The sequence below is a fragment of the Pocillopora verrucosa genome, chromosome 5 (assembly GCF_036669915.1).
Source record: "Pocillopora verrucosa isolate sample1 chromosome 5, ASM3666991v2, whole genome shotgun sequence".
Lineage (NCBI taxonomy): Eukaryota > Metazoa > Cnidaria > Anthozoa > Scleractinia > Pocilloporidae > Pocillopora > Pocillopora verrucosa.
In genome coordinates, this window is record NC_089316.1 from 596,757 (window position 1) to 624,211 (window position 27,455).

Consider the following 27,455-nt stretch of genomic DNA (forward strand, 5'->3'; position numbering starts at 1 on the left):
ATACACCACTCCGATTCCAAGATGGCGGATGGTTGAGAAAGTGTTTGTGTTTTATTACGGTAAAAATGGCGGGAGTTTCAACAGTAGAAGTAGCAACTCAGGTTCCGTTTTATGATTTGTGTGCTTTGTTAGAAAAGATTGCAAGAAAAACAGGAACTGAAAAGAAGAAAAAGATCTTGGAATCCTTTGTCAATTCATGGAGAGAAACGCATGCTAAGTTGCATGGAACTTCGAAAACAGCTGAGTATATATGTTGCATTGATGGCTTGCTGTTAAATCTGAAATTCTTGATTGCTATTTAAGAATAAATTTCGTTTTGCGAGAGGGACGTTTGTTTTGTTAAATGCCTTTGATTGCTATTGTGCCTTGTATGAAGCATGTAACTTCTCTTTACAATGAAGATATGCATTACCCAATTGCAACAAACAGGCGATAAGAATTTAAGGACGTATCACCTAGCTCAGAGACTGTTATGATGAAACATCTCTGATCCAAACTCTTCCAATCACCCCTCCCTACCCAGAGAAGGGTAATAGAAAACCTAATATGGAGGTTGGGGGAAAAGCAGTTCCCTTTGTCTCATCAACAGTTAGTTCTTACAATTGATTGATATTTCCTTTCTGTCGCAGACTGACTCATTTCATTCTGGTATGCGCCTGTTGCTGCCTCATCTTGACAAAGAACGAGGTGCTTATGGGATGAAGGAGGTTTGCATAGATTTGATTTTTATCCTGTATTGATAATAGTTAAATTTATTTATTAGTATGGGTATACTGTTGATTTCATGAAAAATCTTTCCTTTTTGCAATAATCCATAAGCTTGATAGAGCTTTGATTTCTTTGAAAGAATTATTCGAAAACTACTTGTATAATTTTTTTTCTTTCATTCTCAGGTGGTTCTTGCAAAATATTACATTGAAATATTAAGTATAGGGAAAGACTCTACAGATGGCCGTAAACTGCTGAATTACAGAGCACCCAAAAATGCCAAACAGGTACAACACTTATTAAGAGAAAGGCACTGTAGGATTTAATGGTTAAGCCCAATAAAAAATTAGTCTCCTAACATTTTTTCAAAATGTCCTAGTTATTATGAACTTTACAAGAAGTATTTGACAAATAAAGTTTCTTACTTACTAATACTCACTTACCCAATAACTAATCTGTATAATGACCTGACCAAAGTGGAACCCAGTCTTCCTGAGTCAATACTTCCTCTCTGCATTGTGCTCCTTTCTCAAAGCAAATAATATTTCTTTAGTGATGAAAATATAAGGATAATCTTAACTCTTCTTGGATAGGTTGCCACTGTCTACCAGAAATAACCCTCTTGCCCTCAAATAATTTTTCAAGTTTCCTTGAAAGTCTGCTTGTACCTACTTATACACCTGGTTACAGAGAATGACCCTAAAGGCAAACTGCCCCACCCTTACACAAGCGCACTTTACAATGACTTGGCCCAGATTTCTTCCTCTCCTGGGGTCCAACAACTTGGTGGCCAGGTCTCTCTTTTTCCAAGATAAAAACATTATAGATGTCTCTAGAATAAAAACAGAAGAGGTAAAATTATTTATTTACCCCTCACTGTAGGATTCTGTGGCTGACTTTGCAAGTGTTGCTTACTTTGTTTTAAGAAACAGATGTCCTGAGAAAGGAAGGTAAATGCTTTTTACGCCATTCAGCTCTTTCAAAATCTACTCAGATCTGATTTAGTAATCCTCCCCTTGAGATGCTGAAAATTTCCTTGTAAACTGGTTATGATAATTTTGTTCTCAAATAAATGTTGTTATGACAAATTTATTTGAAAGTTGTCAGGAAACTTCACAGGAAACTATAATTAAGCTAATGATTGGACAAAAGTGTTTTTCTTTTGTTATTTAATTAAACAATTATTTTTTTACATGTTAGTTTGATATTATTATTAATCTGTGTTGTAACCATTGAAGAGCATGGGATAAAGTTCCTGAGCTGTTCAACATCATAAAAATCAATAATAAATACCCTCTCCACTCTATAAATTTGGTTATCCTATCAACCTGTGGGCAGAATTGCAGTGGAATTTTGCATGCTACTAATTTTTCTGGAAGTTACAAGGTTAAATGTTTGATTGTATGTGTTTGTATAGAAGACCTACAGGCTTCCTGCAAATTTAAGGTGAGTTTGAAATCATGGCTTATTGATGGTGAAAAAAAAATCAGATGAATACTGTAGATGTTTTAAATTGTTCATAATTTTTCCTTAGTCATTATTAGTTACTAAAGAGTTGAACATCTTGAAATACTCAGTTTAAAGATTGACCAAGTAAACAAGTACCTTGACCAGCTGGCCTCAGCAAATATTGATCATAAACGTGATGAAGCTAAGAAAGCTCTACAACTACTGCTACGTAACACAAGTGCTCTGGAACAGGTCTGTAGATTTTTTATTTTGTAACATTTTACAGTATTATTTACCAGATGTTTTCTTTATAAATACTTGATAAATGTCATATTCTAGTGGATGAGATCATCTTAATTTTCTCTTACAGAAATGGCTAATCAGGATAATTTTCAAGGTTAGTTTTGCTTTATCTGCCATAAATATGTCAGTTAGATGATGCCTATTATAAAGATGACCAAAACTTAACCCTTTACACCCAAACATTAGCACTTAGCATATTCTCCATACTGTTCTTGATACTTTTCTTATGGTGCCAGTAGGGAGAATATGTTTAACAATCAAGATTATTCTTTAGTGTGTGATCATTTCCTTTATTCTCATGACCTTAATGTTTGATTCAGGGGTGTTATTGTGAGGAGAGACTAGATGCTAGTCACTCTTAGGGGTTAAAGGGTCTTAAATTTAAATTTAAACTATAATAGTTGTTAGTAATATTTTTTATGTGATCATTGCATTTACCAGGAATTGAAGATTGGCCTTAGTGAGAACTCTGTATTTAATGTTTATCATCCAGATGCAATGGAACTGTTTGGAGTCTGTAACAGTCTACCCAAGGTCTGACAAAATATTTTGAATTAGTTAATTTTACTGCTATTGGCAGAAGGTGGTGTTTTTACAATAGGTGTTAGTATTGAGTTTCACTGGATTTCAGATTTTGTAGATTTTATTTTAACCATCAAAGGACTAGTAAAAATCAATTATAAGTTATCAAACTTGCCAAGACCAAGATTTTAAGTTTTTTTCATTCTTTTCTTGAATTAATGCAATTGACCAATGTCATTAAATCTCTCAAAACTCTAACCTCTAACCTCTTTACACTATATACAATGCCATTGTAAGGCAAAAGTTCTAGTTAATTCAAATTTAAAAGGATGAATTTAACCATTTAATATGGAAAATTGCATTAAAGGTTTGCATGGATCTTCATGATCGCAGTATTAGGATGAATGAAGCAGAGATGTCTTTATTCTCACCATTTCGACCAATGTTGGCTGAAAGAAAACACATCAACGAGGCTAGTAAATCCATATTTTGTTGTGTTGTGCTGTATATTAATGATCTAATTGCATTATATTTTAATTGTATTTGTTATAATTTGTGTGTAAGTGTCAAATAGTAATTATAATTTTCAAACAAAAGGGAGTAGCAATTTAAAAAGTGAAGAAACTCCAGCGCTTTTTTGTATAGAGGTAGCCGAGTAGAATTTGTGATTGTTACCTTGAAGTTCTAAGATTTTCCTCCTCACTGCATTTCTTCACAGGTGGAGAAGGTAATGAACAATCAGTCATTTTACATAGAAACCAAAATAGATGGAGAGAGAATGCAGCTTCATAAAGACAAAGACAGTTTTATGTACTTCTCAAGAAGGTACCAGTGTTTAAATTTAACAACTTTTTTTTTCTGTCTGCAAATCCCTTGAAAAGCTTTCAATGTATAGGACCTAATTTAACATATACCGTCAAGTCCAGGTTGAAGTCTGTATGTAGACTGACATGCATGTATTTTGAAGCATGTTTATGTTTCTGTAACATGAGGTGACCAGGAATATTGCTACTCCTTCCTGGGTGGGGTGCCAATGTTATCCCCACCCATTTTATCTGGTTTCCATATAACAGTTTAAATAACTATACTATCTGTCTAGGCCCATCACTCCTCCTGGGGCATAGGCTGTCAACAACAGTCCATCAGAGATCTATCTTCTGGGCCACCCTTTCTAATTGGATCTATGAGAGCTAGTTAACAACACTGCTGCTCATTTCTGCTCCTGAGTGGGAAAATACTTATTAATATCAAATAACATTAAATAAAATTTTAGCTTTGTTGAGTTAAAGTGGGCCACAAAAGTTGATTGTATTATCAATGAAAGAAGATCCATCTTAAGGACAGGATTAAGTTGATATTACACTTTTCCAAAGAATTGAAATGTACTGATTTAATTAAATTGTATTTAATTTACAGTGCAAATGAATACACTCATGTATTTGGTGGGGACCCATCCTCTGGAGTTCTCACACCTCACATTGCTGGTTGCTTCTCAAGGTGTTTACAAATCTCTCACTTTTTTTTAGAAAGTTCTCTGCAACTTGATACTGTACCAGTTATGACAAGTTGTCAGTGAAACCTACATTTAACTGAAGTTTCTTCATGTAGAGATCAGATGTCTCCAAACTCTGAAATGATGCCTATAAACACATGTTAGTGTCTAAAATATCAAACACTAGTGTCTAAAACTGCAAATTAGTCTCCAAAATCAGACACTACTGTCCAGAATAAGACACTATTGTCTAAAATCAGACTCTAGTGTCTAAAATCAGATATGACTGTCCAGAATGAGATACTAGTCTTTAATATTGTTCAGTAGTGTCTAAAATGGGACACTAATGTATAAAATAAGACTATAGTGTCTAAAACTGGATGCTAGTGTCAGAATTTGGGGAGGTCAGATGTCTTATGCTGTTGCTGCATTGTGAGTCAGACTCAAGTGTGAGTAAATAATAAATAATTGCAGAGTCTAATATTCCCTGTACTGTCAATTGGTTTTTCAACATGTAGCTCTGTACATTCATGCATCCTGGATGGAGAAATGGTTGTTGTTGATCCAAAGACAGACATATGGCTGTAAGTTTAACTTCCCATAATTTTTTCCTCATTTTGATTCCATTTATCCTTTTCATTTTTACTCCTTTTCTTTACTCTTTGTCTTCCTCTCTCTCTCACTTGTATTTTGCTTACTTCTTCATTCACTTCCTTCTATCCTTTCATTGTTCTATCTTTACCTGCTTCCTGTTTCCCCTCTCCTTTTCTTTTTTCTAACCTGACTTCCCCCTCACTTGGCTGTTCTCTCTTCCTGTTCTCCTTTCTTTTTCCCTTCCTCTGCTATCATTTATAATCAATTATCACTCAGTGGAAGACTAGATGCTATACATAACCCGAACCAAATTCTGAATTTACTTTATACATTTTAGATCAAAGGGAATGAATGTTGATGTGAAATCCTTAACCGCTTATGAAAATGGTAAAGAAATATCCTTCCAATGTTTGATCTAAAGAGTAACATTACCATTGTAATACACAATGTCTTGTAATGAAGATCAGCTTGATTTATGACATAAGGTTGTAAAACTTACAAAGACATGTGAATTTTCTGTTATCACATGTGAATTTCTTGTCCTTGTCATTTTTAGATCAAGGTCATCACCCTTGCTTCATTGTGTTCGATATTCTTATCATTAATGAGAAAAAACTGGCAAATGTTCCTTTGCGTGAAAGAATTAAATCCATGGAAGAGTGAGTACATATCAGTCACGTGACTTGATTATTCAACCACGAGTGGGTTCTTTTGTATCAGTTGCATATTTATTAATTATTGTTTACATTATGGTTGGAACATTTGATGAAAGTGTTGCTTCTATTTTTTGTTTGATATTGTGACTTTTCTTCTAAATCTTTTGTAGCATGCTGAATCCAAAGCCTGGATATCTCCAGTTTGTTGAGAGACAAGAAGTCGTTTCTAAGTACGTAATAGAGCTGTACATCAAGAAGTAAAGGCTAAAAGTTTGGAAGTATTCGAACTTAATCTCTTAAACCACAACCAGTTGAAAGTGATCTCAACGACCAATCAGATCAAAGGAAAATATCTCAAGGGACCAATGAAAACTTAGTAGGACGAGCAAATTTCCTGAGGTGCAGGATACTTTGCATCTGATTGGTTGAGAAAGTGGTGTGAGTTTTTCTGGACCAAACACATATCAAAGTAAAATAAAAGCGAATCAATCCTGGGTATTTCAGACATTAAGATTAGAATTATTCTATCATTGACAAAGACGCTTTGTTTTGTTTGTAGGGAAGACGTCGTGAAAGCTCTTAACACTGCGATTGACAAGAGGGAGGAAGGCTTGGTTGTAAAGTCACCGTCCTCTGTTTATAAACCAAATTCAAGAAGTGGTGTGTACAAAACTGATTGCTATGCGTTTACAATGGTTTATTGTGAGCTAATTTGAAATTGTTCATCATCCTGTGCATCTATGTTTTCCATTTGCAACAGGCAGTGGCTGGGTGAAGATTAAACCAGAATATGTAGACAGCCTAAGTGATGAGGTATGTTTTTTTATTATTATTATTATTATTATTATTGTTATTATTGCTTAGGGTTCATTATCATTATCATTATTGTTATCATTCTCATCATCATCGTTATTACGATAGTTAGAATTTTTTATCGTCGATCCGACAAACCGAGTTTGATTATGTCTTGGCTTTTTGGTCAGAACAAACACTAAAACGTTTTTTATTTGATCTCAGCTGGATCTCGTCATTGTTGGTGGCTATTTTGGAGTTGGGGTCAGTAGACTGTAAATTATGTTGTGTGTGGTCATTCTTTAGACACCTCGTTAGCATCAGCACTTTTTTCACGGTTTACTCTTTACGGTGTTCGTGTCTTTCGTGCTAGCTCATTTTCGTTTATTTGACTGTGCGTATTTCTATTTGCGTGATCGTTCGTTCGCCTGTTCTTCCGTCTGTGTGTTCGATCATTTGTGTGCAGAGTTACGGTAGTGTGTTGTTTCGTTGTTTCGTTGGGTATTCCCCTAACTTTTTAGACATTCACGCTTTTGTTGATTAGCTCGCTTGTGGGATTGTTTGACTTTTTCTGAGTCAAGGGGAACTTTTCGTTTAAAGTTGCTTTTGAAACGGAAAAGAGAAAAAACACGTGGAAATTTAAAAAATTCTTCTTGATGATGTTTTCATGATGGGAATTTTTTTTTCTCTCTGCAGCGCCGAAGTGGAATGACATCTCACTTTATGTGTGCAGTGGCGGTTCCTTCGAACGTTCCAGGTGAACATCCCAAAGTGTTCCATTCTTTCTGCAAGGTAACACTTTTTTTTCAAGTGGAGGTTGGTAAAACAATATCAATACATTTTTACCCTTATCTCTGTTTAAAATCAAGAGTTTTTATGTAGTCTCGAGAATTTGAAGATGCAGGGCTTTCTCATGGTGCGCCATATAAGTTTACGTATTGTTTTATAAGTAGCCCTGTCACATCTTGTTCACATAGGTGGGGTCTGGTTACACTATTAATGAGTTGCGCGAACTGGATCAGCAGTTGCGTCCACACTGGAATGCATTTGATACTAAAAAGCCTCCGGAATCAATCATTCTGGCCCCTGGATTCAAGGTAAGAGAGATTCGGTTCTGCCTGTCTTTGCCATTAGTTACGTTTCCTTTTTAGTAGTTTTACGGATGTTGTTCTCCGGCGCTAGGTGTTTAAACTGCCTTGTTTATCTACAGTAATACCTGAGCCTCAGCTCGGTCAGTCGTGGGCCTTACTGTAGGCTGTAAGTTCACCATCCCTGCAGTCATCTTGTTTTTAACCAGGAGAACTTCGAGTCCTGGGGCGAGTTGTTTAAAGATGGGTTTATATAACCCAGGGTTAGGGTGAAACCTGATTTCAGATCTGAAAGCTTTAAAAGAAAATTCAGTAGAATTTATTACGTCTACAATTTGAGACTAGATGGGCTATAAACAATAAAGAAAATTATCTGATAAATGGCTTTTCAACAAAGGAAAAAAAATTTAACCCTGGGCTAGGGTTAGTCGCCCCTTAAACGACTGGGTCCTGGGGACTAGGCTGCGGTGAAGACCAACAACCGTCGGAAAAACGACGAAAAGCTTAAATACATACATATATATGTATGTATATATATATACACACATATTACAAGTGGGTTTTGCAGTTGTTTCTTTTCTTATCCGCTTAGGAAAAACCTGATGTGTGGATTGAACCGTCCAAATCAAAGATAGTTCAGATTAAAGCTGCAGAAATAATTACATCAGACAAGTAAGTTTAGTACCAAACTAACACATTTATCCCTCTGAAAAAGGATGTTAGGGTATAGAAAACTCTCTTTCCCATCCCTCCCCCCCCCCCCCCTTCCGACAGTTTACCGTTACCCATTTATACTCTTTAGTTAAAAGAGGAGAACCACAATCGGACTAGGACGTGGCTCGAACCCAGGCCTCTTAATCTGAATTTACGCGAACTAACCATTTGGTCTCATCTCATAGACTATCATAGTGTTACTCTTGACCTGAAGAGACGTTTTGTTCTTTCGTTGTTAGGTTTAAAACTGGTGTGACTCTTCGCTTTCCACGGCTGGAAGCTGTTCGCAGTGACAAGATGTGGTACGAGTGTTTGAACCTAAACGAACTGATCAGGCTGAAATCGGTGAGAGAAAATACACTATGTGTCCGTAGTTTCCGTTGAGAGAGTTTGAACTTAATTGCGTTTCTCAGAGTTAGAGCGAGCTCGAGCGCATTACGTTTGAGTGTCGCAAAAAGAAAACCAACTTAATGACAAAAGTCAACTAGAACGAAGGAAACTACCTACAGGTAAGTGAAGAAAGAACAAGCAGACTTTCATGAGCGCGGGAAAACGCGGGTAACCAAATCGCGCTTGGCGTTGGTTTTGCATGGTGGGTTGAGATAAAGGCGCAAGTTTTCTACATCAATCACAAAGCATGTCGAAGCAAAGCCAGTGCAATCCCGGATTAGCTCCTCTATCCCTATTGGTTACTTTTCTTGATAGGTGGCAGAGGGAAAGCTCACATACCAACATGTAAATGCAGAGGAAAAATCTGAACCAGCCAAGAAAAGAAGGCGAGAGGCTGTACGAGTTGAACAGTCACGGACTGTGGCCAAGCATTTTAAACCGGCGGATGTGTCTTCAGTTGAGGAGGTGAGTAAGTTTGATAAATCTCCATGTTCTAATTACACTGTGATCCGCTAATCGATCATGAAACTTGTGTTCCAGGTTTCGCAAATGTTCCAGGAAAAGGAATTTTATATTGTTAACGGTCCTTCCTCGCATCCCAAGGCTGTTTTAGAAAAAAAAGTTGCCGAGGTATTTTTTTGTCTTTGTATTATCATGAAACAGTTTCATTTTAAAATATCTGACATTTATAGTCTGGACGCATGTGTTTTTATCGTTACGTTATCCTACACCCTTGATACAAGGCCTGATAAGATTATATGCTTGTATGAATTTACATAGTGCAGATTTATGTTTTCGCCGATTTCTGTCGACTTACATATTGTTAAAATTTTTTCACAGAATGGAGGCACGTTGACTCAGAACCCTTGTTCTGACACTTTCTGTGTTGTGGCTGAGAGAATCAACGTTAGAGTTAAGAATATTATCAGGTAAGGATTTACATAATAGATAAAAACATTTGCGATATCTACAGTAGATTTTCCATGTCAAAAGGAGATACATAAGATACATCCATCCACACTGTAGCTCTCATTGTTCTAAATTACGTAGAAATGCTCGTTTGCTTTGTTTCCTCCTCATTAGTCAGGACAAATACGATGTGGTGAAGGCATCTTGGCTTATTAACTGCTTGGTAAGTCAATAACACCTCAGGTTTGTAGACTATATGAATAAAACCAGTCTTAAGTATGGATCAAAAATAAATTTTAAAAGGGTTTATACCCCCGTTAGCTCGTTGTAGTTCATTGCTACTGATAAAAATATCGACCTGTCTTGAAGCGTAAGGTTCGACTTTTATAGTAGGGCTTGGTCGGCTTTCTCTGAAAAAGAGAAAGTTCACTAACAAGAAGTACTTGCATAGATATTAGGGTTTTTCCCAGTTGCTTAACGCGAAGCGAGAAAAAATATTCCTCGTTCTACGGGATGGAATGTTAGTTTACAGCAGGTGTACCCTCATCGTTTCGTCATGCTTCCTTGACGCATTTATATGTACATGTATTGTCCTTTCTGGGGAGGCGTGGGTAAAGTGCCTCGCCTCAGAACACAACACATTGAGGTAGTCAGGTTTCGAGCCCAGACCTCTCGATGCTGACTCACTCTCGATGCGTGTTAAATCTGACTAAACCGTGCCCCATTGTGTCCTACCACCTTTGCGGTGCACCCAGTTTTGTGTGGTATTTATTGCAGTTTTTTATTTATCATGATTATTATTTTTGTGACCCCAAAAGGATAGTGGCGAGCTGAAGCCGTGGATTCCAAGTGATATGTTTCATTCCTCGTCCCGAACTGCTGATAAATTTGCCGAGGAGTTTGATCGACATGGAGACAGTTACACAGAATTTGCTACAGCCGAGTCACTCAGGAAAGCGTTTGATAATGTCCAAAGCAAGGTGAGGAGAGATTTCTTTAGCAATACTGGTACAAAATAGAGCTAAATATTGCATTATGTGAGCGAGGAGAGCTTTATCCAAAATGAAAAAAATATGATTGTACAGACGGAAAGCAAAAGATCGTCAAATCGTTGTTGAAACCTTTGGAAAAGACCATCCAATCAGGGAATAGTACGAGTGTCCACGGGTTCCGAACATCTCGTATCATGCTGCTTAGACACTTAAAAGAGGAACAACACTCGCTCCCAGGGTCCCTCTTTCCATTCTCCCGTTAGAACAGGGACGTTAGTAACGAGGTACGGGATGTGGCATCCACTTGCCTTTTGAAATTAATTTGAATTTTTTTTACTTTCGTGTTTCTGTTTTGCTTCATAGAACTCAGCAGTTCCACTTTCAACTGATGAAATACTTGAAATATCTCAACGTTATTTTCCCGATAACTCGCCTTTTGGATTGTTCAAACATTGCAGGTAAATCTGATAGGTGCAGTTGATCCGTTGAAAAAACACGTTTAGACATCAAAGTTATTTGAGTGTTATCGTTTTTTAAGCTTTGCATCAAGCTGGAATTCCTAATGGTTGTGTTTACACACCTTAAAAACACCGGCGAACTATACTTGTCTGAAATAATGATTGGGTTAAATGTCTTGATGTTAACTTCGTTTTCAAGCGGATTAAATTTTGTTCTTTCTAGAGTGTACCTTGATCAGTTCATTATTATTGGGAATAAATCAACGGTGAGTGAGTGTAAGCTTTAAGCTCAAAATGTCCTTATACAGCAGTATCCCTACATTGAAGTTTACAGATGCAAAGGTTGTGAAGGCTTTGTTGTTAGTTAATGAAAAAGCTTTTTCTTCCTTAATGGAGGTACTTCCCGGATAGAGGTGTCTAAAAAGATAGCATCTTCTTTTGTTATTGTTTTGGAGCCAGTCTAAGACGAGGCGAAACCTCAGCCACCTACATACTTTATTAATATGCCCCAACAGCCGAGCAAAATTGAATTAGCTAGTCTTCATTGACTGTTCCTTTTCTTCAGCGCTTATTTTGACTTGGCAACCTCCAAAACCGCTCTCGCGTTTTTAGGTCGTAGGAGGCAGCTAAACAAGCCTCTTCAAACGTTCCCTTGCGATCATTTTCTTTTCAGGGAATTCCTAATAGCAGTTTGGAGCTTATTGGTTTGAAACTACGCATGTTCGGGGCACGGATCACCGACAGTTTTGATAGCAAAGTGACTCATGTCGTCTTCGATGGAAGGTGAGTACAACTAAATGCTTTCCACTTTAATTTCCTAACGAGGTGATTCCGGCTTTTTCATGATTCTATGACTTCTCTTTGCTTAGGGATCTTTGTCGCCTCAGAGAGCTACAAAGAGTAACGCAAGATAGAGAAGTAAAACAACATCTTGTTACGCTAGACTGGGTTACGCAATCAATTCAAGCTGAAAAGCTTCTACCGGAAAGACACTTCAGACCAGTTACGTAACGTGACTGTAACACTGAATCCAAGTTTCCAGCGTTTAGTTGTGTGGGGCAGTTTGAGTTTCCTTTGCAGTCGTTTCTAAAGGTCTCTAAGCTTGCACAACGTGACTGAAAAGGATACCAAGATAGTTCAATAATGAATGCAAGTCTGCCCAGAGGGAAATTTCCCGTTTTCAACCTGTTGTTAAAAAAATCTTGTCTTGAAAGAATTTCTTCCTGATTCTATTACCATTTCCATGGTTATAGCGCAAGACCTTTATTTAAAAAAGTAGGAAATGAGTTCTTTATTGAATGTTACTTATGCCTATCCTATTACAAACAATGTATGCGAAGTTACAAGAATTAACTCACCAGATATTACAAAAACTTTTAAGGTCCTTCAATGATTCTTTCTTTCCAAAAGGACGAAAATAAATAGAAAAATAAAGTTTCACGGTGTATATTACATTTATTTTACATTCTTAGGAAGTACAATAGTAATATCAAGCACTACTATTTTACTGTAAATAAATATGAATTAAAGAACTACTGAGGCAAACTATCTGACACAGCCTTGAATTTTTTTGGTAAGAGAAAAATGAATCAACACCATGACTCATCCAATCATGCAAATGTAAAACACGAACTGACAAGCTACTTCCATTTAACCCTTTGACTCCCAAGATCTCATAAGTAATTCTCCTTACTGTCTGCCATACAGCTCTGGTGATGTTTGTCTTGAGAATTTGGTATTGGATCAACTTATATTCCCTTAACTTCTATTTTTCTTTATTCTCATCACTTGTCTGCTTGATATTGTATTGATATTGTAAGGAGAAATTCTGTCTCAGTCACTAATGGAAGTTAAAGGGTTGATGTTTTAATTCGATTTAAGAAACTAAAGTTGAAAAGTAGCTTTCATCATTACCTTGTGCATTGTAGATTCTCTTAGTGTGAAAAAGTTACTAATTCGACTAACTTTGTACTGCCAATATAAAAACTACACTGAAAAAGTACTACATTATTCTATGATAAAAACATAAAATTAAAATGTTGTTCTCTTCATAAAAAAAAAAGTCACGCCTAAAGCTTCAGAAATTTTCCTTGTTATAGTAAAACTTTGTTCCTTCAACAACATTGCTGTGTGCATTGGCTGTCTGGTGAAGCTGATGTGAAAGAACAGCAGGACCACAAAAGAAGACTCCGATGTTTGTTCTGTAACAATCAAGAAAGAGATTTAACAAATTGTCATTGAAATTAAACTTTCAGACACCCTTACCCTCCCCAATACGAGGGAAACAACTCTACCCTTCCTGGTTTTCTATCTCCATTGACTACATACCTTGGATGAGCTCGAGCAACGCTACCGAAAATGCCGTTCCATTCTGGTCGCCCATAGCGAGTCTTTTGTTTACATCCAGTGATGATGTCCGTCTCCTCATCCTCGTGTAGAACAATGGTGCGAGCCTAGGGACAGACTCCAAATTACGTTACAAAGTAGTTGGGGATTTGAGGATGTAAGAGCAATCAGGAATTTGTATCTTGCTATACAGCAGCCTGCCTGAACTTTACTTACCATATTTGGACCCCAGCCTCTGGTGAGGTAAATGTTATATTCCAAGAAATCTCTGTTTCCAGTTTCCACCATCTGAAATTGTAGACATAAATTCAATGCTGTACCACAGAGAATGACATCTAAAGCATATTCGATAAAGGAAAGCACCAAAACGTTTTCAAAGTTTGTTGAAAATTTGACCCTTTTTTGGTAAGATTTCTCGAAATTTCCTGTACTGCAAGCACGTTAGGAAAATAATTACTCACATTATTTTCCACGCCAAATTCCAGAAATAAATAGCATAACATCTTCAATCGATAACAAATTGAACGAGATTGACGCTTACCTCACATTGATTCTGGAGTTTGGCTACTAATTTACAACTAATATTTAAATTCAGCAAAGCGTAAACATGGATCTCAGCTTTCATTCTAATTTCCAACTATTACAGTTACACTGGACGACACTCGTCCCGCATTGAATCAGGTGATGTATGGCCCCTATAGCCAATTTTTTTTTCCAATATGACAGGTTAGCATAATATGTTGGGTATGAGGCTCCGCTAGGACATTTTGCACTGCTATCACTTACTCTTTCTTCAAGGTACTGCAAGAGATCTGTAAACCATTCGAATGCGTTCGTGTCGGGACAAATCCAAAAGAAGTAAACTTTTTTAACCACCGGGTTAACATTGTTCTGATTATACTGATACCTGCAGGATAAGCAGAACAAAGTAGTCTTCAGGACAACTTCGGTCAAACACGTGGTCATCATTCCACCTCTCCTTACAATTACATTACATTTTCAAGCAAACAGTTGAAGAGAATATTTGAACTTATCAGCTGGATAAAGTGATTAAAATAGAGAAAATACTTTTCACTAATTAATAAGCAAATGCAGAACTTTACAAGGGCAGGGAGAATTTAGAAAAAAACATTTTTCGGCGAAGAGTAAACTATTAAGAACAAACTTATTTTTCCTTTAAACGAGAGATGGTAGAAAGTAATAGCAACCTGAGATTTCATAAAATTTTGGGCGAACGGGAAAAGACCGTCATATTCTCTGTTTGAAAAATGGTTCGTCAGCTACTTGTAATGATGCCTGACTAATTCTAAAAGTCATGTCGACCATTTTTATTTTCAAACTTACCAGATGGACTTCAGGATAGATGCAAACGGTGTTACCCCAATACCAGCTCCGATACACATCACCACGGGATACTTAAAAACGTCCTACACAAACAAAATAACAACAACAACAACATGGGATAAATCGACAAACAAACAAAACGAGGGAAGTCCAGGAGCCTTCGTGCCGCCAGATCCACGCAAACATATGAAGTAATGGTTTCTCCGTTCGTTTTATTAATTAAACTCATGCGTGATATCATATCAACAAAACCATTACGACATATACAAAATCTAATCAGGCTTACCGTAGTAGCTGTTCCAAAGGGCCCATCTACTGCAAGTCTAAAAACACAAAATACAAGTTATCGACTTATTTCTTGAGTGAAAACACCTCGTAGCTGGTGTGACAAGGCGTTTCCCTACGGGCCAAGAGACTCATCAGACAGCTTTCGGAATTTCCAACCTAACTTGTCGGGCATCCCGCTCAAAGTCCCATCCTTAAACTTCAATTTAAGATCTTAGTAGAAGGATCGTTACGTCATATGCCTCACTGCACACGAGCTAAACTCTTGGAATATGAGAAGAGTTGGATACAGAGAAGTGAACAAGTTCCCCAACAGACGTACCTCGGCATATCAGACAGGCTTCTTGTTTGTTTACCGTCACCACCACAAAGTTTGGCCAGTCCACCTATAAACGAGATGTCAATCATTTAATTGATCAGTAGGTCACTCAGTCACTCAAACAGTCAGACAGTCAGTCAAATGAATAAAGGGGGTAAGTTTCTACAGAAACTGAGCTACTGCGTCAGTAAGAGAGTCCAACAGGGTAATTTGGTATTATCGTACGAGTTAAGAACGTAAATTGGCCACCGTAAACAGTTCAAAAGTTTACGTTTCGAGCGTTAGCCCTTCGTCAGAGCGAATGACGAAGTGAAGTCAGCTAGTAGGTCAGTCAGTTAGACACACACTCAGACAGTCAGTTAACGAGTCAGTCAGTAGGCAACTTGATCGGTTGCTACTCCATCAGTGAGTCAGAAGTTAGTCAATTAGTTTTAGAGTAGGTTAAACAGTTGGTCAATCATTTCCTCTGTGCGTCAGCCAATCATATAGTCATACGGTAAGCTGGTCAGCCATTCAGACACCCAGTCAGTTAGTTAGCAATCATTCACAACAGTGCCTTACCTGTCCAGTCCCCAGCAATACGAATATGCACGGAGAAGAAATCATCCTCAGGGGCCTGAAGGAGAAAACGAGATGTTCGCAGTTTCATGTACATTAATTCCACATACAATATGGGTGCCTGCTTCTATATGTGTTATCAGTGTTATTGATCAACAGAACATATCGTAGTAGAGGGTAAATCAATACCAAGCGTAAATATTTCCACTGGGTTCGAACTCTCCAAACAACCCACACGCAGTAGAACATATTGTTTTGAAAGCAATATCGAAGTGACAAAAAAAAATCATAGTTATATCAACGGAGTATTTTATCCTAAAAATATCTGTTATTAGTTGGATAGTTTTTACTCACCGATGTCAAAGTGAAAGGATGCCACTCTAAATGAGAGAGTTTGGGACACTTGAGGAAAATGTACTGTAATAAAATAGGAAAAAAAGAGAAAGCTCATTTAATCTTTGAACCACTAGCTCTGTGATGATTATGAAGAAGTAAAATTAATGATATTGCGTTGTCTTTTTGCAATAAATTTGTCTTCGGAGAAAGCAACTGGGAAAGTTTGCCAATGAGCACCCCTCCTGACAGAGTAACTTCCGTTTAAAAAGAAATTAGAAAAACGCCTCAAGTAAAAGTAAAACTAATATACCTGTCCAGCAGCATGATGGAAGCCTGCTTTCTTCATCTGGATCTCGATAACTTTCGATGGATGGTTAACAACCTGCATGGCAGTTAATATCACTCATTATCAGCTTGCTTAAACCTGATCGAAAGATTCTCAAATTGAAAGTCATTAACTACCTACGGAACACGTGAAAGCAGCTACACTAACCTATCACAAAAAAAGATAAACAGCACAATAACGTTGATGTCTAAATTGAAAAGGGGCAATGCGGAACTCCAGTTGGTTTACTTAAAGTGCATCTCATCTCTCCATCTCTTTGCGTATGTGTATTGTCCAGCATTGCATCCCCAATGCAGATTGTCCCGCATTAAAATAAGGTTTTTCGTGCGCATTGAATGAAGACCATCATATGACAACCAAAGTGTCATTTCATAACGGATTGTCATATTTCATTAAGTATGGGGCTCAGCTGACGCGATTTCGGCGCATGAGTTCTGGAATTGATACCAGTGTGGTACACATACATATCTGTTTCCAGACATTTGTGGAAAATGTCACATAGCATTAAATTGATAGAGCTTACTTTCATAATTTTAACCGTCTGGAATGAGCGATAAAATCTGATTCCACGTTCAACGAGATACAGGAACATTGGTCCAACTACCCATTTCCAGGTCTGAAAGAGGAAATAATTGATAGGATAATAAGAACGATGCTAAATTTATTTTGCACCTGTTCGTCGAATGAAGAACGATGTTGACGTATTTATTACAACCGTATTACACAAAACAGTGGATGTCCTCTGCTAAATCGAATCTCAGACTTTCCGAGTTCGCGTTTGGATACTCCGACAGTTACGCTTTAAAGAACTCGTAGATGATAAAAGCCGTCCACAAGATAAGTGACATTCTATTAATGAGATCTTTAAATTCATGATTAACCCTTTATATTTCGTCACGCCGAAGAAATTCGATATCGATCAACCTATCAGAATACGACTGGGTGGTCTGACTCGCCACCAATCCCCTGTCTCTCAGTAATAAAGCGTCAAGTAGAGCGGTACTTGTAATCTAACGGTAACGGACTAGATTCTCTTTTATCTTCTATGTCTCTCTCTCTCTCTTGTTGGTCAGTCTTACGATATAGGTAGATATTTATGAGAAACAAAAATAACTGCATCTACAAATACTCCTACAATAGTTATTAGAATCACACATCCCAAGGGAGAGATGCCAACTCACATTCATTCCAAAAGGAGCAAATTTGGGAAGCGTTTTGCAGTCTCCCTCCTTTCCCCACGAGGTCACATTTTTGGAGCAGGTTTCAGGGTCATGCTCATCAGTGTTCGACTGAAATCGCACGATACCCCTAGAGAGAACAAATATCTGTTAGCACTCGGAAGGTGAATTCTTGCAAGCGGTGAGCTGATGTCGGCGTTAGAAAACGGTTCAGGATCGAGCCACACCCATACCCATTGAGAGGTGTAAGAATGTTACTCTAACAGTTTATCTGCCCCTATTAGAAACATGCGAGCAGATATCTGTGACTCACCACTGCAAATCTAACCGATCAGTTAAATAAAAAAATTATTCAACGAAAGTGATAATATATTCTTCATTACTACTTCATTTCACTCAGTTCGACTTAAGTTCAGGAAAAACTAGAGGGTATCCAGGCAAGATCCCGGCTGAATCTTTTGCGGGAATGCATTAAGCTCCAAAGAAAATCACGCTGCGGTCAGGGAAGGATCCCGGCGTGACCTCGGCTGCAATCTAGGAAGAAACGCCGTCGATAGACCCCTTGTGATCCAAGCGGGATTAACCTTAAGGGGCAACCTTATGAACATGCACACGACACTGGTCAATATACTTACTGCACACCATGAACGACCAGTCCAATGTAGAAGATCACGAATAGATGATGGTTATACCAAAACACTTCAAAATACGACCGCCTGCAAGGAGGAAACATTTTAACAGATGATAGTTACACCTAGGTACGATAAAACTACTGATGTCGTGAAAATAAAAGCGCTAAGATGCAATCATAAGTACATTACCTGATAAGTTCCGTGGCAGAAGAGAGCTGTTCGAGAATAAAAACAAAAGAATTATTATACCCGCAAACTTATAAGAGAGTTATTTTAGTGTTTTAATAAATAGCTGCAGGTTTATCAGTTCAACAAATGCTCATTGAAGGTTTTGACCAACTAGAATGCACATATCCTCTTAGCAATGTTATAAACGAGGTTTACTTCTTATTTACATTACTTAAGCTCATATTTGAACATACCATCAAAATAAGACAAAGGGTTATGACAGCTCCAGTAATACCAGCCGCTATAAGTGATACAATAAAATGTCAATCAACGATACAGATGATCAAACGTTATGTATAAATTTTACCACTCAAGAAGCTGGCAAAAGGTTTCATGCTAATGACAACTAGGAGAACAGAAACAATATTTTTCAAAAGCGAGGCCCCATAACAGCGTCGTATTGGAACTTAAAAGCATACCATGAAAAGCACCCTACAATCTTAAACGATAGATTCTGGCGCGGTTCACAATATCAATCCCTCCTCTACGTCACGTTGACGTAGGCGTATATGATACAAATAAAAACGTCAAGTCCTCGGAATCCTCAGATTCGTTTGAAGATCATACCACAAGCTTCGTGCCTTACCTAATTTCCACAGCTCCACTACTGGTACCTGATCAGAAAAACCAGAAGTCAGTATTACGCTTGGTAACAACACAAATAAAAGTTCTTTGAAACAAGTGGGTTCATTGACTCATTAAGTATTGCACGAATATTTTCAAATGTAATATGTTTTTATCTACAAAAAAAAAAAAAAAAAAAAATGCCGAGCAAAAATTGGGGAGAGTCTGTTTTGCTCTTCCCGCCCCCAGTTCTCACACTCCTAAGATAACGACACAAAATAAACTTTGTCACTGTCCTTGGTTTCGATGAAATTCATGACAAATCCAAGCAAATAAGAACGGTCTTTCACACTCACAGCGTTGGCGTCCCGTATAGGGTTTAGATAAGTTTCACTTCCCTCATCCTCAAAGCTGTTCAATCTCTGAACAAGCATGTCCTTACTCAAGTGTGAGTCAATGAAAAACTCCACATTAAAAACGTGTGCTACTATGTGAATGGCTGTAGATAAATAAAACGAAGAAAATTGTTACAAATACTAAAAAAGTAAGTTTCACTAGGCTACCAATTCCCTGTCTTTTTTCAATATTACCCATAATGAGGTTAGAGCGCGGGCCTGGGATCAAGAAGTCTGGATTCGAGCAGAGCAAGACGCCTCACTTCGAGGGTGTCTCTCTCCACGCAGTACTATATAAGGGGTTCCTGAGAACTAGTAAACTTAACGATTTCCTACCCTAGACTAGCATTCTTTCAAAGGGGAGGACGAGGTGCCATACTAAGGGAACCTGGACGAGCTGTGATGTTGAGAGCTCCCAAGCTCGTAAGGCTTCACCAGAAAATAAACCCATCTTAATTTTCAACTTGTCAATATGCAATTGTTGGCATTACATCAAGTGATTTCAAATTCAAAACTTGTCAAGTATTGCGTGTCAAATACTTTTGAATGAATTTGTACCTAACAAATGCAAAAAAGAAAAAAAATCGAATCAAATCAAACTTACCTGTCTGGAAACATATCATGTACGCAATGTACTTATGAAACGTCATATGCTTGTCAAGAAGGCGAAGGACACTGGTACCACACTTCAAAAAATAAGTTTAAAAAAGAATAATGAATAAATAAATCAGTCAATCAAGCCGGTTATCAAACTGTAGTCATGCTGCTAAGTTAACCGTCCTGTGCACGATCCCATGATTTTACAGGGACTACGGAGAGTTGCATTCAATTTGTTTAGACTTGCGATTGGTTGGATAGGAAAACCAGGAATCTTTGATCGCTAACTCGTTACCAGTGGTCTTCGTTTCGCGGGTAGCAGGGAGCATGTAGGATGGTGGGTTGGGAGAAAGACGTGAGACAGTGAAAAACAATCTCTTTTATCTTTCCATCGTCCCCTCCTCATGGCCTCACCTCGCATTTCTATGATATGCGCGTTATGAAGACCTCTGAAAAGAATTAAGTTTTAGACTGAAAATGAATAAAGAGGAAACATCGTCCTGCTGAGTTGTGTTTCATATTATCATCCGTAACGGTTCAGTCGCTCAAAACGGAACGAAGCACGACTGAGACGATCGACCTGGACGAGTATTTATCGTCTGAGCAGTGGCAAATAATAATCAAAATCGTCTCTCATTTTTTGGATTAAATTGAGCTCTTGCTTCATCAGATTAGGCAGTTGCTGTAAAGCAGATCACGTACCCCAAGGCCTCGAATGGAAGAGAGAAGGTTCCGACACATAGTCAAAAGAATAAGCATACAGTTGAAGTTCAAAACTGCCGCAGACGCTCGAGCAAAAGCCAATCCTTCCTGTTTAGATAAAACACAACACGTGTAAGTAGTCATTTGCAAAGGGTTTTGGAGTATGGTCTACTCTACTAAGAACATTTCACTGGCTGTCGATGAATGATAACAAATCTGCTGCGGATTTCAAGGTGTCATTTACAGTGATCAACTAGGACTCACACTTGACAACGTCATCGCTGCTCTTGCAGCCATCTATGTCTGCAATGAATTTTAAGATGCTTTGACGTGCTTCCACTTCTCGTTTCACAGACGACTTTTTTCTTTATCTCCCAGATCTTTTATTTTTGTGTTTAACTGCTATTTTCTGCGTATTTTCTGTTGTTCAAGGAGATACGATTTGAATTTGCCTTGTTTACAACAAAAAGCAGATTCTTAATTCTGCTTAACAACAATGTTGTAAAACTTCAACCAATCGGTATGTGGGTGCGGAAGGAGATAGGAACACTAACTTTTTGTGTAGCTGGGAGGGAAGCACCAAAAATCATCCACACCGCCCCCCCCCCCCCCCCACCCCACCCCGGCGATGAATAATTACCAGTTACCGGTCCCTTAAAAGCAGCAAATGCAAAATGACAAATTCACGTTCTCTTCTCTCGATTGAGTCCCTTCCTGTTAGGGAAGGTACGTTTTTTCTTGGGGGGGGGGGAGGGCTGGAGCCTCAGAGGGGAGGGTCATCAGTGAAAGTGAGCACCAAAGGGGGAGGGCCATACCCTCTTTTTCAGCTATTCAAGGGGAGGGTCACACCTTTTCCAGAATTTTTAATGGGGATTTTTGTGATGTTATTTTCCATTTTTCTTTAACAGACTAAGTTTTTTCTTTTCAACTTGTTTCTTTTAATTCGGTAGTGAGGGGAGGGTCACACTTTTGTCAGTCACCTAAAAGTGGGGGGGTCAGGAGTTTTTTAATCAAAACATGAGGGAGGGCCAACACTTTCTTTTGGAAAAAATACCAAAATTCCCCAGCCTTCCCCCCCCCCCCCCAAGAAAAAACGTACCTTCCCTTAGGAATATATTTTTTTAATCGCCAGATTATTTTCGTAAATAACTCTTTGATTCTAATGTTTTCTCCGGCTAAAACATTTTTTTTTTCTTTTTAGTCTCAGGAATGATTTATAAGCACACTCTCCCAACAGTATTGCTACACTGTCCGCAAGTACGTGATGATAATTGACAGCCTGGAAAATGAGGTTAATGATCGATGAAAATCTGTAATCTATAAATGATCGATATCTATAATATATTAAGATAAAAATATCGCATCTAAAAAAGGCTGATCAAGATCGATTGCCAAAAGCATTAGAGTATTAGAATATAAATAAAAGAATTTCAAATACCTTGACAATAACTCTGAGGTAGAAGTTTTTTGGGGAAGTCTGGAGAGATATGTAGGCACTCACGAATAAATATATGTTAATTCCCATCCATATTATCTAAAAGGAGAAAAGCAAAAAAAGCGTGTCAAGGGTTTTAGGTTGTAATCTTTATTATTATCATAAAATCATAATCTTCGTTAGAGCAGCAATCTGAAAGTAACACAGTCACAGCACCTAATTATAAAATGATGGTTTCCATGCATTATACCGAAATAACACTTAAGAAAATTGATATAAATTGAGCCTTGGTAGTAAAACTTAAATAAGCCCGCGTATAAGGGAAAAAAGCGCGAGGAAAGTGAACTCCTTCTTTGTGTTTATTGCCCGTGCGTTCTGCTCGCGCACAACCGTAAAAAAATCCAGCTCCCTTACTTTGCAGGCACCTTTAGTTAATAATTGAGCGCGTGTGTTTCAAGAAGCTACCAATCAGTTCTTATTTAACCGTCGTACGTCTCTCTTGCTTTTCCCTTCGAGTTGCCCATCATCTCTTCGATAGCCTTCCTGCGCGAACTGTAGCCTTCAATTGTGTATTTTGATCGTCCGGGGAAGGACTGTTGTCGATAGTAGTGACCGACGATTCACAACCTTAGCGGAAGTCATCACCAGAGTCCACTCTTTTTACGACTTCCGCTCTGGCTGTCAAAACGTACTATCGACAGTGGTCCTTTTCCAGGACTCGAATATTGCGTGACGTCAGCTATCGAGATATCCACAGTCGGCAATGCCGCTTATTGCCCAGTTGCACTGCTAAAGGACATTGTTTTTGGTCTTTCTCTTCATTGAAGCTCATTTTTCTCGTTATTTCGGTTTTATTTCTATTTCTAATGCAATAAAGTTGACAAAAACACTTGAAGTATCTCTGAAAGTTAAAAATTAAATATAAATTTCTTTTATGTTTGCCACTGTTAGCAATATGTAAATGCAATCGAAACAAACCTCACCTGTTTTATTAAAACAGAAAAAAAAACTTAAAAAAATGCATTTTGTAGTGAAATATTAGTTAAATTAACCATCAATTGTCTCCGAAATAAATCACCGACGCTCAATATCAGACTTCATTAATATTGCACAATAGGGCAAATTAATACGTGTTTTGTTGCACAAACAATCACTCAGTTCACAAGTTGGTCGAGGTCGATGTGCAGAAAAAGTTCCCTTTATTTGCGTTTAGCAGAGAAATTGGACGGTAATAGTAAGATTTGGGTGACTGGGAAAAACCCAAATCGAGCGACTTCGGCTGTTGCAAACAATATTACCCCTCCCGCTTGTTGTAATTAAAGTTAGTGTAAATGCAAATCAATTTTGTCTCACTGATATATTCAAAGATACTTTGACGTGCTTTGTGAAGTCTCTACCGCCACTACTTACGTAACATTTAATCATTTTCTTTGCCTAAAGACGTCGCTATGTAAGTGAGACTCAAGAACATTTCTGGGGAAAAATTTGAGTATAGGTGCAAAACAAGCCACAGTTCATTTGATACACAATGATTGTCAGAAACTGAAATACCTCATGAAATCCTCTCAGATCAAACCCCTTAAGTTTATTACAGTACTAACAACAGCTCTTTAATTGAAACTCACGTAAAAATAGAGATATGTTAAGTATGAGATCAAAAAAAGAAAAAACTCTTTAAAGCGTAATTCGAGGGCGAAACCGAAGCGGCCGACAACTGTTGTTCCACAACAAACTTCAGACAAACACAACAATCAAAATGTAATCTACTTACTGCAACAAAGTACCGTCCAAGCTCGTTCCTAAGGGCGAATTTGGCCATTTTTGTATTTTAACTGTATTGTTTCCTTCAAGGAAAGAACACCGCTTCGTTAAGTTAAAACTTTTTCCTCTGTGTAAAACTGCTGCCCAGCCTTTGACCTGAAATTGAATAATCATCACGTTGTCACACAGTCACCTAGTCACGCAGGTAGGTTAAGTGCAAATCATTAGGTTTTATTAACATGTTAATAACGGAATTTGCCTCCGTAAATAGCTTCTAAAGCTGACGTGTCGAGCTTTAGCCCCTCATCAGACTCTATCCGATACGACAGTCGCTTAATTAAGTCCTCTTTCAGATTTGGTAACCCGTAAATTGCTCGACAGACTTCATTTATTATTCATTTACTTTCTTCATCCAAGGATCGCTCTGACTCTAATACTAGACCACCCTCGCGCGTCATCCTCGTCTAAACACGACATAACTGAATCATACACCAGAGATTTAATTCGTGATTCAAAGTGATGACTGGCATTGCCAAGCTATGATCATACTATGGAAGATTACTAAACCATGTATGACCAATATAAAATTGACAGATCAATACAAAACAAAAATAAATTGTGACTCTAAGGGAAGATCGTCTCAAAAACTTCAAACAAATAGAGCAGAGAAAGACGCGAAATCATGTTCAGGAAGCGTTAAGTAAGGCTCACCGTTCTGGTATCCTTGACAATTTAAGTGTGCGGTGCTTAAAACAATTTGATGCGATGAAAGTGAAACACTTTGCTGTTTCTGGGCAAGAAATTATATTTCCTACCGCTACATCTCAGCTAACAGAGCTAATCTTAGCACCGTTAAAGCGATATTGCAAACTGAATGAAGATATCATATATATATATATATATATATATATTATACAAGATTTACCTATATTATATAACGATATATATCTTTTTTAATGCAGCCTCAGGGGCTTAATCGGTTGTTAACTAGTCGGTAAGCTGCCAGTCAGCCGTACACTCTGGAAGTACGTCATAGTCTCAGTTGATTATTTTTGTATGTGTGAAATACGTAAACATGAAGGCGGAGTTGAAAAGAGGTCAAACTTCCTAAACTCAAAATTCCGCCTGACTTCTCAACGCATGGAACATATTCGCTATGTGTTTGTTTACTTGTTTTACGTGTTTGGCTGCTAATGGTTCTTATGCAAACTTAATTCCCGCTAAACGAAACAAAAATCTTTTGTTATCAAACAAGCGGTGGTCATGAACTAACCGAGCACATTAACTGTCAAACTCCAATGACCCCATGATGTGTGCTTGAATTTTATCACGCTCTGTTTCTATACTTAGGAACTAAATAGATAATATTTGATATCAGTCTGGGCAAGGATTTTGTGATATGCCTCAAACACTGCGGAGATGAACCTCACCTGAAGAATTGGTACTCTGAACCAATATTTACTTTATCAATTTTTTTTTTTCACTTTATCATGATCTGCTCTGTTGTTTTTCAACTCTGAATTTTTGGGTTTCATTATGTTTGTTAACCAGCACATATATAAATTCAATGCAACAACTGCGACAAAGTCTGTAAACTTACCTCGTTTGTAAAATCGTACGCGTGTGAGATTCCTCAGTGAAATTAGTAAGCTGAAACGAGAAATACAGGGTTTGAACACAAGCCTCAGACTTACCGTTTGAAAGCGAAAGCACGCATTTTTTTTGGTTAATTATTCTGCCACTCTCGCGAAAGAGTATATACTGGTAACTCATATCTCGCTTCAGTTAGGTTATGGCTTGCCTTGTAACTTGCTTGAGGCGATGAAAATGAGTCAGAAAGCACACCGTAAACAGCATTTGCTTCAGTGCTTTTTACAACTGATTCAGTAAGACGACTATGAGTCGAGATGTACAATGAAATCAATCGGCTCACCGATGATGTTTCCAGTTTGCCAAAACTTTACATAACCTATGAATATCTCGAATGAATAGAGACTACCTTTACCTTAACTTCGCGTCTTGATGTACTACTTCAATATATCCACTTTCTGATAACCTACAATCCCTTTGAGAAAGATATTCTCGGTTTACACGATCGGCGGAATTAAGAAGACAGATATTGTCGGAGAGTTGTTGCTAAGACATTTATGTAAGGCTCATTCAAGTGGATAGAAATTTGCGTGAGCAGCCCTCATCTCAATACAAATAACATCCATCTCATTATCATTATAATTAGAACAACAAAACTTGCAATATCTTTTAGGTACGAGTTTGATCCGAAACAGAGTTACATCCTTTTATTAAATCTTCGCATTGATAGTACACGTATTGTTTGATTGTATGAAATATTCCAATGTGCACAAAAAAGACTAATAAGCCGAGTTCATCAACACACGAACAGGGGCGTATCTACAGACACGTTTTACATAAGATGTGACGTGCTCGTGCAAAGGAATCACGTGTATTTGCGATTTTAAATGTTGATTGTCTTCCGTTTCAATCAGTTCTTCTCTTTAAGTCTTCTGAGAAACTTGGCCATAATTTTGTGAAATTTTGTCTGCAACTAATTCAGTTAACTGTATGAAGTTTGAAGGATAGCAAGGGAATATATGTTGTTCCGTAGAAGCCCGCGATGTAAACCTCACTCATTTATGCGCGGTACAAATTCTCCTCCTACGTAAGCAGCCAACATACCGCAACACCATTTACCATATGGGCGGTTTTACGTCTTAATTCCCAGCGACTTCTGCTGGAAGTAGAAGGGTTTAAAAAACGTTTCTCACCTCGCTCCAAGTGTTTTGTGGTCGAAGCACTCAGGTTTACACCGAGTAGAGAGTAACTATCCTTGAAGAACGTTTCAGTTGTTTATTATCACGTTTTTTACAGCATTGAAGACAGACAATGACAACGCAATATTTTTGTCATACACACAACAAGATCTGCATGAGGTTGTCTCCACGTGCGTCAGACTTAGGCACTTCAAGATCCCAATATTTATAACAATCAAATGATTTCTTTTATGGTCACTCTGCCGATGAGTAGATCGTACTCCCTGTTGTAATAGACGTGACGACTAGCATGCAGAAGTGTTAATGGTACTGGAGAACGGTCAGGGAAATCTGACAACATCATAAGAGTTTCCTGGGACTAGCCATCTCAAAAGCTCCCGGTCATTACTTATCGCCTGGGGAGGGAGTGGGGGTTAGTAGGTTTTTGAGTGGAATTACATTGTTTTCAGGGTGGGACGTAGGTGGGATCAGTTGTCGCTAACTGATTATATAGAGGGGACTGTAAGATTGGGGGTGAGTTCGGTGAGTTGCAATCATTTGGTCTTTTAGATTTAATCTTCTCATGGTAGACTG

The 27,455-nt window shown here is 37.9% G+C and overlaps 2 protein-coding genes across 3 annotated transcripts; one reads left to right on the forward strand and one right to left on the reverse strand.

Annotated features, from left to right (window-relative positions):
- The first annotated feature begins 30 nt into the window (after window positions 1-30).
- LOC131790910 (DNA ligase 4) lies at window positions 31-12,599 on the forward strand. 2 transcript variants are annotated; one of them, XR_010717498.1, is made up of 30 exons: window positions 31-239; window positions 630-707; window positions 894-995; window positions 1,591-1,658; window positions 2,286-2,409; window positions 2,528-2,554; window positions 2,902-2,994; window positions 3,350-3,454; window positions 3,701-3,807; window positions 4,399-4,479; window positions 4,993-5,058; window positions 5,406-5,455; window positions 5,625-5,727; window positions 5,895-5,954; window positions 6,284-6,384; window positions 6,485-6,537; window positions 6,742-6,780; window positions 7,213-7,308; window positions 7,494-7,613; window positions 8,197-8,276; window positions 8,558-8,663; window positions 9,024-9,173; window positions 9,249-9,338; window positions 9,549-9,637; window positions 9,792-9,840; window positions 10,436-10,597; window positions 10,973-11,067; window positions 11,291-11,343; window positions 11,741-11,850; window positions 11,937-11,976. XR_010717498.1 is itself a non-coding variant. In XM_059108182.2 (30 exons), the coding sequence occupies exons 1-30, from the start codon at window positions 66-68 to the stop codon at window positions 12,076-12,078; spliced, it is 2,763 nt and encodes a 920-aa protein (XP_058964165.2). In that variant the 5' UTR covers window positions 31-65; the 3' UTR covers window positions 12,079-12,599. The 2 variants fall into 2 exon arrangements, 1 of the variants encoding a protein (XP_058964165.2); XM_059108182.2 differs by having other exon boundaries at window positions 11,291-11,333; window positions 11,937-12,599.
- Window positions 12,600-12,655: 56 nt separating this feature from the next.
- On the reverse strand, window positions 12,656-26,257 carry LOC131790909 (cytochrome b-245 heavy chain). Its single transcript, XM_066166943.1, has 23 exons — window positions 26,099-26,257; window positions 25,694-25,743; window positions 24,104-24,249; window positions 22,336-22,431; window positions 20,898-21,005; window positions 20,203-20,284; window positions 19,560-19,702; window positions 19,226-19,253; window positions 18,834-18,880; window positions 18,601-18,626; window positions 18,415-18,495; window positions 17,783-17,909; window positions 17,125-17,217; window positions 16,566-16,637; window positions 16,274-16,336; window positions 15,923-15,977; window positions 15,365-15,428; window positions 15,044-15,080; window positions 14,758-14,840; window positions 14,200-14,320; window positions 13,630-13,701; window positions 13,396-13,520; window positions 12,656-13,268 (listed from the first exon to the last, which is right to left on the reverse strand). The coding sequence occupies exons 3-23, from the start codon at window positions 24,149-24,151 to the stop codon at window positions 13,145-13,147; spliced, it is 1,695 nt and encodes a 564-aa protein (XP_066023040.1). The 5' UTR covers window positions 24,152-24,249; window positions 25,694-25,743; window positions 26,099-26,257; the 3' UTR covers window positions 12,656-13,144.
- Window positions 26,258-27,455: the final 1,198 nt, after the last annotated feature.